Consider the following 12,427-nt stretch of genomic DNA (forward strand, 5'->3'; position numbering starts at 1 on the left):
GGTGACAGCCCGGAGCTTGGGGTCAGGGGAGCTGTGGGGCGAGGTGACAGTGCGGCGCGGGGGGTCAGGGGAGCTGTGGGGCGAGGGGTGACAGCGCCGAGCTGGGGGTCGGGGGAGCTGTGGGGTGAGGGGTGACAGTGAGGAGCTGGGGGTCAGGGGAGCTGTGGGGCGAGGGGTGACAGTGAGGAGCTTGGGGTCGGGGAAGCTGTGGGGTGAGGGGTGACAGCGCGGAGCTGGGGGTCGGGGGAGCTGGGGGGCGGGGGAGCTGTGGGGCGAGGGGTGACAATGAGGAGCTGGGGGTCAGGGAAGCTGTGGGGCGAGGGGTGACAGTGAGGAGCTGGGGGTCAGGGGAGCTTTGGGGTGACATGACAGCACAGTCTCTCTCCCAGTCCCCGCCCCCTCCCTTGAGGCCCGCCCTGTGCCGGGGAAGCGGAGCTCCCAGCTCGGGGGAGGCGCTGGAGGCGTGGCGCGGGCGTGGCCGGGGCCGGGGCGCAGCGGAGCCCGCCCTGTGCCGGCCGGCAGGAAGCCGTAGAAGGCTCTGGAGCGGAGCCCGCGGCGCACGGACGGGGCTGGCTGTTCTCCGCGCTCCATGGCCCCCGCAGCGGCCCGGGTCTCCGAGCTGCGTCGCGCCGGGAACGAGCAGTTCCGCAGCGGCCAGTACTCTCAGGCGGCCGCGCTCTACAGCCAGGCGCTGGGGCTGCTGGAGGCGGCAGGTACCGGCCCGGCCCGGCCCTGAGCCGCGCACACCAGCAAGCGGGCGGGTGGCGCGGGTCTAGGGCCCGCGCTGGGGCTGGGGAGCGGGGGCGCAGCTGTTCTGCCCAGTGGCGGGACATGCGGGTGCGCAATTGCCTCCTCCCGAGCTACGCCTCCCCTTGGAGCCCGGGGTATGAATTCGCCTCCCCCCGACTCCTGCCGGGGTACTGGTGCAGCGGTATAGGGGTGGTGTGTGAAGCCTCCTTTCCCTCCCCTAAAATCACTGCTCTACCCTGGCCGGTGGAGTTGGGGGGTGAACCTGCCTCTCCCCCCGCCTGTGGGTGCAGAGCTGCTTTCGCTCATTCCTTTGAGTGGTGGCAGCCTGACACCGTCCCACATGGGACATGGGCCCCATGCCTGTTCCCTGGGGCCTCAGATAGGCAGAGGCCTTGAACCAGATGCAGGGCAAAGGGAGAACATCCCTGTTGTGTGATCCAACAGCCCAGTCCCAGTGCCCACTCAAATACAAATCGCCAGGAAGCAGCAGGGCTTCATCCACTCAGCTGCCTATGGTGGTTTAAAAATAGTTTCATATAGTAGACAGCAAATGGATGCCCCTTTAATGGCCTAGGTGACAAAAATGCCTACAGGGCACCAGTCTATGCCTCTCCTTGGAACAGCTTTATGTACCCATGCAGGATGACATTATTGCCCTGTGTGTGTACTCTTGGTCTGGTAACAGAGGGTAAAGGAACACAGCTACAGTTCTTTAGGCCCCAACCGTGCCCTGCCATAAAGTTATGAGTGCTTTTTGAAACTTCTTGAAGCCAGAGCATTTCAGTAACTCTGGCTACCACTATATGCTGTCATTACCTACTGCACCATTGAAAAGGCCAGAATTACTGAATTATGGACAGGTGAGAGAGAGATGTGGGCTTGGGAACCGGGCAGTTCTGAGCTCCAAACCTAGATCTGACCCTAACATTGGACTTGATCTTTCTGCTTCCCTCTCTCCATCTGTAGGACAGGGATAATGCTTTTCTACCTCTCAGCAAGTGTGCAGATTAATTAGCTAATGCTTTGGAGATTAAAAATGCTGAGTATTATTGCTGGTACTGATCGTGACAGTAAGCCTCTCTGTTCTCTTTCCCCAGCTGTGACCTGTAATATCCACAGCACATGGAGTCTTGCTTTTTGCAGCAAGTAGAAACTTCAAATGAGGTGGCTTTAAGGTCTATTGAGTGTACTGTTCCACACTTCATGGTTTGATTTGTTTTCTGTCTCTGCTCTTAGGGGAGAGGAATGCTGAGGAAGCAAGTGTCCTCTACTCAAATCGAGCTGCCTGCTACTTGAAGGATGGAAATTGTAGCCTCTGTGTTAAAGACTGTTCAGTGTAAGCATCTTCTGTCTAGAGAAAAGCTGTATGTTTGTTTTGAATGATATAGGATTGAATATAGTATCCGTAATATATGTCCCCTGTTACTGGGTGACGATACTCTGTCCTGGCATAAGGATGTTAATCAATCTTTATTGGTCTCTCTTCTGCTCTGTTATGAATATTTTTACCATGTTGGGTCAAGTAGGGGCAGATTCTGCTCTATGCACAGGTGTAACTGAGAACTAGATTTCGCTCATAATTTATAAAGAGTTAGGCCAGGGACTTTGATCACTTCCCATCCCCAAATGCTTCTTTCCCAAACAAAAATTTGTAATGGAATATGGCATGGTAGAGACTTGCTCCTCAGTAAGCCGCAAATTTAAGACTAAGGCTATGAGATCCTAGACAGGCCTGGAAAAGCCCACATAGCTCATCTAGGGTATGCCTTCAGTGCCCCACAAAAAAAGTGTTCTTAGCTAATTTGGGTTAGCTAATTTGAGAGAACTCTAGTTTAAAATAGCAGTGATTACACAGCAACTTGACATAACCCTAATCTGCCCCCTCCATCTCTGTAGGAAAACAGTAGCCAGATGCTCTTGCCTTTAGGCAACAGTTTGCCTGTATAGCACCAATAGTGTGCTACATGTATACGCAGCTCCGAAGACAAAGGTTCTGCCTTAAACAGCTTACCACCTTCTACAGCTAGTGCGATGGGATTCTGTGGTTGCCATGTCAAGATTTCTTTATAAATCTTAGAAATGCAAAATTTAAAATGTTTGAAGTGATGGTGTAGCCATCTTGGTCCCAGGATACTGGAGAGAGAAGGTGGGTGTGGTAATATCTTTTACTGGACCAACTTCTGTTGGTGACAGCAACAAGCTTTCAGATTTAAAAATTGTACTAAAGCAAATGTTAAAATAATTATATAGTCCATAGGAATAGAATACCAATGGACATTTATTAAATATTTTTGGATTTTTTATACATTTTCAAATATATCGATTTCAGTTACAACACAGAATACAAAGTGTACAGTGCACACTTTATATTTTTATTACAAATATTTGCACTGTAAAAATGGCATACAAAAGAAATAGTATTTTTCAATTCATCTCATACAAGTACTGTAGTGCAATCTCTTTATCATGAGATTTCAACTTACAAATGTAGGTTTTTTTGTTACATAACGGCACCCAAAAACAAAACAATGTACAACTTTAGAGCCTACAAGTCCACTCAGTCCTCCTTCTTGTTCAGCCAATCGCTAAGAGAAACAAGTTTGTTTATATTTATGGGAGATAATGGTGCCTGCTTCTTGTTTACAATGTTACACGCTTGTTAAAAAACAATTTGTGACTGAACTCCTTGGGGAGAATTATATGTCTGTTTTACCTGCATTCTGCCGTACATTTCATATTATAGCAGTCTCGGATGATGACCCTGCACATGTTGTTCATTTTAAGAACACTTTCACTGCAGATTTGACAAAATGCAAAGAAGATACCAGTGTGAAATTTCTAAAGATAGCTACAGCACTCGACCCAAGACTTAAGATTCTCAAGTGCCTTCCAAAATCTGAGAGGGATGAGGTGTGGAGCGTGCTTTCAGAAGTCTTAAAAGAGCAATACTCTGATGTGGAAACTACAGAACCCGAACCACCAAAAAAGAAAATCAGCCTTCTGCTGGTGGCATCTGACTCAGATGATGAAAATGAATATGCATCAGTCTGCATTGCTTTGAATTGTTATTGAGCAGAACCCATCATCTACATGGACGTATGTCCTCTGGAATGGTGGTTGAAGTATGAAGGGACATATGAATCTTTAGCTCATCTGGCATGTAAATATCTTGCAACACCGGCTACAACAGTGCCATGCAAATGCTTGTTCTCACTTTCAGGTGACATTGTAAACAAGAAGCAGACAGCATTATCCTCTCCAATTGTAAACAAACATGTTTGTCTGCGCGATTGGCTGAACAAGAAGTAGGACTGATTGGACTTGTAGGTTCTAAAGTTTTACATTGTTTTATTTTTGAATGCAGATTTTTTTTGTAGATAATTCTACATTTGTAAGTTCAACTTTCATGATAGCGATTGCACTACAGTACTTGTATTAGGTGAATTTAAAAATACTATTTCTTTTTTTTTATACAGTGCAAATATTTGTAATCAAAAATAAAGTGAGCACTGTACACTTTGTATTCTGTGTTGTAATTGAAATCAATATATTTGAAAATGTAGAAGACATCCAAAAATATTTAAATAAATGGTATTCTATTTAACAGCACGATTAATCGTGCAATTAAAAAAATTAATCACTTGACAGTCCAACTAAATGGGTGTTAGCCTTTAAAAAACAAAAAAAACCTAGTCACTAAAATGGGCCTTTGTGACTGTCACTGGGAGAAAAGATTAATATTTTCTTCCTTTAACCACTGGCTATATCATCACAGAAATTAGAGATGGAAACCTTCACCAAGTCCCCACTACTGCAGGATTTGTTCCCTCCAATGCCGTATGTGAACACAGTTTGAAATATAGCCACACATTTCAAGACTGCCTTTGAAAATTTGGGTCATAGAAGGTTAAGACTGGACAAGCTCCCAGGTGATATGGTACCCACATGGGAGAATCTGATATTTAAAAAATTGACCTTCTGACTACCTTTCTGATGAATTTAGCTCAGGTGGCCCAGTGAGCTGTGTTGCTTTCTCCCCACTGATCTAGTGCACTGGACCTGGTCCCTTTTGGAATCAAACCACTACTGAGGCGGGCAGCAGCCTATGATGCTCTGGAGAGATACCAGTTGGCCTACGTGGACTACAAGACTGTATTACAGGTTGATTGCACTGTACAGGCTGCACATGATGGTGTCAACAGGTAACTCCTAACTCCATGCTGTTACACAGACCAGAATGAAGACTTGAAAGTACAGCAGAGCCCATTCAGTTGCCTCTGCGAATCTCAGCCCCATTTAGCTGGGATGATTGCCTGGGAGCAGGTTGGGTGCATTGGAATGCTTCATAAATGGCATAGATACGATTGTTATGCAGCCTAGCACCGTTTCTGTGGTGTGAGTTCTTTGGTGATGTTTGCTGCCAGTACTACAGATGTCTGTTCCCATCAAGTTGCTACTTCCCTTTATTATAGCTGGGAAACGATTCCATTTGGCCATGCAAGTTTTCCATATTTTATATAATGCTTATTTTTAGGCAACTAACCAATTACAAGTGGCCACATTCCAACCTGAAGCCTCCTTGGTACCTTTCTGTTCCCAAGAGCATGTCTATATGAACACAGTGTTCTACTAAACTACTAAGCCTCTGTGCTGCTCCATATATTCTTATGTTTCACAGCACCAGTGAATTCTAGTAAATTCATAGCTCCCATCCTAGCATATCTTTCTGTTTTTGGTGTTGTCAATACTGAGAAGAGACTCCTTTCATTGAAACCCTTTGTGTATGAAGAGCCTAGCATTGCTTTTCACAAAGGGAGAGAGAAACTTTCCACAGCACCTGAGTTGACAGAAGTTGGCAAAAGGGGCCCTGGACAAGAAATATGGAGAATATGTAAAGACTGAAGCATGTTTGAGATGCATTTTAGGTTTGTTGTGAAAGAGTGTATACCATTAAATTAAAAACTGCTGTTTGTGGTAACTGGATAGTGTTTTCTTCTTTTTAAGCTTCCTTTCTGAATTGTATTACAGCCACAGACGTCCTCTGTTCATTTACTTATTGCCTGGAATATCTAGATTTCCTCATGAAGAAGCATAGCCTTGTGGTTCAGACCCGGAACTGAGATTCAGGATGTCTTGGTTCTAGTCCTGGCTCTGCTACTGCCTCACTATGTGACCTTGGGGACAGGTCATTTAACCCCAAGGCCTCTGTTTTCCCACCTGTAAAATGAAAACACATCTACCATGGGTGTATGTGAGGTTTAAGTGATTAAATATTTGAACTACTCAAATGGCAAGCACTAAAATGACAGTTTTCTTACCCTAAAGGCACATTTTCCTAGCTATGTGCAGTTAGCAGGGTTGCATGCACAGCAGTTAATCAGTATTTGTCTGCAGATGCTCAGTTAGGAGCCTGCCTATTGAAACTGAGCACTGTCCTGGAAAGATGGCTTGTTCTGTCAGCAGACTTGGTAGCTGCACAGCCTATATCTCTATTTCTAGAATGACAAAAGCCCTGTTAGAGAAGGATGGCCTCGGGTGGCGCCAGAAGCTCCCACCAATCCCTTCAGTTCCCGTTTCTGCTCAGCGAAGATGGGACTTTCCTTCTGCAGGAAGCCAGGCGGCTGCCCCAAGACACAAAGAAACTGAAACTGGATCTCTAAAAAAACAAGGTGAGCCTTTCCCGTGTTTAGATGGCACATGGAGTTGTGGAACTCAGATGGGACAGTAAAGTACAAGGCAGCTGCTAAACTTGGTCTGGTGCTTAAGGCATTGGCCTTGGTCTCACGAAAAGTGGTCTCAGTTCCTGGTTCTGTCACAGACTCCCTGTGTGACCTTTGCCAAGTCACATAACTGCTTTGTACCTCAATTCCCTGTCTCTACAATGGGAATAACATCATACTTCCTTTCTCCCACCATTTGTCCATAACAGTAAACTCTTTAGAGCAAAAATTCTCTCTTACAATGAGTTTATCCACTGGGGTGCTATTCTTGCTTGGCACTTGTAGGCTTTACTATAATACATATAGTAGATACTACTAATAAACTAGTCATTCCATCCTGTATCATGCTGCGGACAAGCCACCACTTTGGGATTCTTGATCTCTGCTGAACAAGGAATGGATGGGATTGCAGCTTAACCTGATTTAAGTACAATTCAGAGCGTAAAACCAGGTGTGTGATTCTCAACCTCATCCTCCTGTGGTCTTGATCCCTTCAGGCAAGTTTAGCCATCTCTTATTCTCAGTAAATCTATGGTGTCCAGTGGCAGCACTCAGATATCTAGGTGGGTTTCTGTCCAAAGATAGTCTTTCCACAGTACAGATTTCTCTGGGAGATTTCTGGCTTTTCTGTGGTTGCTTAGGTTTCCATACTTTAAAAAAAACGTACTTTATTAACTGTATTTATCACTGCCGTTAACAAATGTGACTGCTTAGCTCTTTCATTTTTACATAGCACTATGTTCTCTCAAATACAACTTCCAGTGCCTACTGCTGCTATGATTGAAAGAGCAAAAACTTTGAAGCAAGAAGGAAATGAACTTGTGAAGAAAGGGAACCATAAAAAAGCTATTGAAAAGTACAGTGAGAGTCTAAAACTCAATCAGGAATGTGCAACTTACACCAACAGGTAATGTACAAGCACCTATTATCCTATTCCCCTTTGGGGCACTCTTTAAGTAATTCCAGTAACTCTTACCGAGTTTGGAACCAAGCCTGCTGTCTGATGTCCACACACCACTCCCACTTAAATGAATGGGAGCCAGGCGCATGCATGAGGGTAGAATTTTGCCTTTAACATCTATTAGTGTTGTTCTTTGATCAGAATACATAGCTCTGTGTACATGTGTGGGAGATTAGGTGAAGCATTTTCTCCTCATAACAGATGTTGCTCTGCAAGTGGAGATGCCTTTATTTTCTAAAGTGGCTTTGAGGAGCCTGTATGGAAATTCTAAGCTTAAATGGTTAGGTTTTTATTCCTTTCAAATCTTTATTTCTGCTAAGAATGTTCTGGTTTTGGTGGTGTCTACTCTCCACTACCTGCAAATAATGGTGTAAGGACTTATCTGAAACCTTTACTATTTGTGGTGCATTTGAAGGCAGCTGCAGTGAACAGAGAACCTTCCAGGACAATATACATAGAAAATTGCAACCTTAGAAATTCTTAAAGTGACACCTGGGGACTGAAAACTATTTCTTAAGAAAATTAATAATTCTTGCAGATTTGTGGAGAATTACTTTTTTTTTCCTCTCCTTTTTAACCAAAATCAGTTTTGAGCTCAGGAAACGAGAAGATCCTTTATTGTTAGTAAGGCCTGGTCCACACTGGGGGGCAGTGTTGATATAAGATACGCAACTTCAGCTACGTGAATACCGTAGCTGAAGTTGAAGTATCTTATCCCGACTTATCTCCCGTCCTCACCACTCGGGATCGACATCCGCGGCTCCCCCGTCGACTCCACTACCGCCACTTGCTCCAGTGGAGTTCCAGAGTCAACGGGAGTGCGTTCAGGAATCGATATATCGCGTCTAGATGAGACGCGATATATCGATCCCCGCAAAATCGATCGCTACCCGCCGATTCGGCGGGTAGTCTGGATGTACCCTAAGTTTCTAGAGGAGGTTTTTTATTAAAGTGCAGTTTGTGACTGGGCAGGGGTTGATGAGACCTGCTGTGGGTGTACACATGCTGCACAGTGAGATGCTGTCTAGCCTTGTTTTGAGAAACCCTTTTTAATCTCCCCCAGTCAGTGCAGGCTTTGTACAGTGACTCTTTCCAAGAAAGAGACCTGGATACGATTGAATATAGTGCCCCAAAGCAGGGACTGGTGTAGCCCTCCACTTGAAGCCTAAAACCTCTAACTACCATTGTCTGTGCTCCAGAGCTCTTTGTTACCTGTCTCTGAAGCAGTACAAGGAAGCAATACAAGACTGCACAGAAGCTCTGGAGTTAGATGCTAAAAATATTAAGGCGTTTTACAGACGTGCTCAAGCATTTAAAGAACTAAAGGTAAGTAACTGCAAATGAGTTTCAGACCCCTTTCAGGACTGGGACCGAAAAGCCATGTTCTCACAAGCATCACTGAATCTTGCATCCACAACTGTGGAGTTTCCACAGGCCTTTTATGACTTGCCTCTGTGCAAAACAATTACAGATCTGCTACCTGAGGTTTGGTACATAGTGAAGGAAGATTCTTAGTCATTTCACTGGCTGACAGCTGCATGGATATGTGTGGATCTCTTTCTTTGGGAGAACAAAGAGACCTGAATCAGGGTGTTTGTCCTTTTATAGCTGTCCTGCAAGTCAGGTTTTCTGGAAACAACGCTTGTATTACCAAAAATTTACAATCATGGTTCTTACTAAGTCATTAGCAGCTACCTTCACCTTTATGTGGATTTCTCATTTGCTAGCATCAAGTGTCTTGACTTGCCTGATAAATTCCAGGAAACAGCTAGATCCTGTGTTTGGGGCACTGAAAATGACTCTAGAGAGATGTTTTGGCAAACAGCTGTAGTTTAAGATCTAGGCTAATTGTGGGGTTCTGCAATATTTCATCAATTAAAGCAGGACATGTAATCTAGGTGTAATATTAGAATATCTGTGAGACTGGAGCAGGTTAATGCATGAGCTTCACCTCCTGTATAAACTGAGTGCCTTTCTAGTCCCTAATTTATGTGCATTACAAAACAGCTATGCCGTTGTCAGTCTCTTCTGTGAGAAGCACATGTGAAGTAGAAGGGGCTATGGCAAGTGTGTGAGCTTTTAAAGGCCAAGTTTTAAAAATGTTTGCCTTTTCAGTTTTCTAAAAATGCATTTTGCTTCTAGGATTACAAATCAAGCATGACTGACATTAACAGCCTTCTGAAAATTGAACCAAAGAACATAGCTGCACAGAAGCTACTTCAAGAATTGAACAAGAACTTAAAATAAAGAGGAGCATGAAATCTGTCTGCTCTTTACGGTAGAAGACTGGCTTTCCTTTTAATGCTGATACAGGGCCAGCTCTGAAATCTACCATCCCGATTTGCCGAGTAGTAGCTAGTTCTCTGCTGCTTAATTACACGTACATTGTGTACCATCTATATCAAAACTGGTATCTCCTTGTAAGATCTTTGAAAGTTTTAAATGATGCTGTCTTTGAGAAGCATTCAAGTTAATTTCCTTGGTATAAGGTAATTTTGTAAACTCATTATTTATTTAAATTAATCTGTCTGCAAAGATGGGTGTGGGGGCTAGGGCTCCTCCTCCTCTGACTGGAGCATGTCTTCAAAAGCAGTAAACAGAGTTTGTGGTAATATGTACTCAGATTGGAGAGAAGCAGATCTGCTGTGTATACTACTTCTGCTTGCTTAAACAAGCCACTTCAAGGCTGCTGCATGAGAAATTAAAGGCAGGGTTTCTCTAGCACAGTTCCAGACTCCTTTAAATATGAGGTGAGACTGCAACAAGAATGGCTCAGGTGTTCCTTGTCTTAGCTGGTGCCTACTGGCCCAAAGCTGCTTTTGTTTAGAGTAACTGTTCAGAAACTTGCAGCTGCTTCAACATAGCTCTTATCCCTTACAAAAACAGCCACCAAATATTTAATTTAAAACTACCTTGATGCTGTATTTGTGGGCTCTCTTCAATGCACTGCTGAAGTTTGGGTCCTAGCAGCTTTGAATCTTCACAACTTCTTTCTATCTAAATAACATTTTAGCTTCTGTTTGTGTTTTAATGACCAGCTGCTATAACCACTAGTAGAGGGTGTGCAGTGGTATCTCACAGGAGGACTCTGATGTGAAGAACTACCTTCCTCCATCACAGACTTATGAGCATGTTATACTCTGATTCTTCCCATCTAGTGGTGGCAATGAGTTACCTTTTAATGCTGAGATCTAAACAGGTAACAGGATGATTTGTTTGGCAAAGCTACTGTATGAACAAAGCAACTTCTATTAAAAGCCAGCATATGTTACAGCTGTGTGTTATTAGAATTGTGTATTTGACATAAGGGTCTGGGTGTACTATGTTACCATAATTGTTGCTGGGACAGGGAGTATTTCAACCTTTCACCACCACAAAGTACTATTTTATTTGTCCTTATGGTCAAGGAGCATCTGCTAATGCAGTGTCACTGCAAAAGTCTCATTTATGCACTGATAAAAACACAGCTATTTTCCAAACTTCTATCCTGGTGTAGGCCTAGGATGTTAGAATGTTGCATGGGCAGAAGAGAAGCCTTGCAGTTTAGCTACAGTGTAAAACAGAAGTGCTGACAAAGCCTCCCTGGAAATGTTTCCAGGACATTTACTACAAGCAGGGATTGATTACTTACATTGAAATACACTCAATGCAAGTTGAAGGATATGCTATTTTCATTTCCACTCCTAATCCCTTGTAGGGGTGATGTATGCCCTTGCTCTCTCTTACAACAGATCAATATTTCAGGTTCTATTTACCTTTACCTTAGCTGAATTCAGGAATTAGAAAATGATCTCACTGTGTTAATGTAGCATTTACACAGATCATTCATCCTTGCTGTAAAAAAGCTTTGGAGAGGGCTGGGACCCTCTGCTGCCTTATCTGGGTCTAGCTGAGGATCTGTTCACGCTACAGCCACACAGCTGGGCTGTAACACTTCACCTTTCATTGTAAAATCACTGCTTGCCTTTGTAGTTGCAGAGAGAACCTCAAAAACAGGAGCTGTATGCAGTGATGTCTACAGCAAGCATAAAACTGTAGGAATGTCTAAGTTAGCCTAGAGTTCACCTACCAATACTGAACTTGAATTAAGTGACCAGTGTACTGGCTTCACTAGTGCTTTTTATGTAGCCTGTTGTAAAACTAGGCAAATATCTAGATAAGTTGATGTAGCCCCTGGAAGAGCTCTGCGTACCCCAGGGCTATGCATACTGGTTGAGAACCACTGCCCGAGGCCATTACTATTTGGTGTACAGGTGCCTGGTACTCATACTGTTCATCTCACATTGAACGATGCTTTCTTTACCCCAAACTGGAAGTGTTTAGATGAGAAAAATCAGGCAATCAACAATGAAACAAACAGCTTTCTATTATGGAGCCTAAGCTCCAGGTACTAACTGAACACATACATGCTCAGAGCAGGAGGGAGCATAGCACATTCATACAGAAGCTTTTCACAGACAGTAGCCAAAGGACATCATCAGAACTAGGAGAAAGGGAGCATCATCTCCTGTTAGAAATAGCCTATTCTGTCCTGGGCCAAGACCTGCTGAAGCTCAGGAGTGGCTCTACCCAGGAGGTAGCAGTTACACACTCAATCTTACACATGTGGTTGCTGCTTATAGACCTTAGCTTCCCTCACACAGTTTCCCTTATCTCCTCTCCCCCTTCAGTTGTACACAATAAGCTGTACATCTTTGCCATCTCTGACTAGGAAGTCTATGAGGGACATAGTTTAATGCTAAGTGTTTTTGACAGCCAGTTCAGTCCCAGCTCTGACTAGAGTGTCATAAGTAAAAAGGTGCATTATTGATTACTAACATTTCTGCAGGCACTAAACTGAGTCTTTGCCCAAGAGAGGCCAAGTACTGAAACAGCAAAACTGGCTGCAATTGAGAAGGGAGAGTAGGATGAAGAAAGACATTTTTAGTCAAGATAATGGCATTTCACTGGTGTACAGAGCAATTCTATATTATACATCCCATTCCTTGTGCATCCT

The 12,427-nt window shown here is 44.0% G+C and overlaps 1 protein-coding gene across 1 annotated transcript; it reads left to right on the plus strand.

The window, feature by feature from the left end:
- The first annotated feature begins 516 nt into the window (after positions 1-516).
- On the plus strand, positions 517-10,704 carry TOMM34 (translocase of outer mitochondrial membrane 34). The gene is made up of 7 exons (XM_039499435.1): positions 517-713; positions 1,987-2,086; positions 4,800-4,952; positions 6,250-6,419; positions 7,233-7,377; positions 8,631-8,757; positions 9,574-10,704. Exons 1-7 carry the CDS (start codon positions 590-592, stop codon positions 9,676-9,678), a joined length of 924 nt encoding a protein of 307 aa, XP_039355369.1. The 5' UTR covers positions 517-589; the 3' UTR covers positions 9,679-10,704.
- Positions 10,705-12,427: the final 1,723 nt, after the last annotated feature.

This window comes from Mauremys reevesii, linkage group 13 (assembly GCF_016161935.1).
Source record: "Mauremys reevesii isolate NIE-2019 linkage group 13, ASM1616193v1, whole genome shotgun sequence".
Classification (NCBI taxonomy): Eukaryota; Metazoa; Chordata; order Testudines; family Geoemydidae; genus Mauremys; species Mauremys reevesii.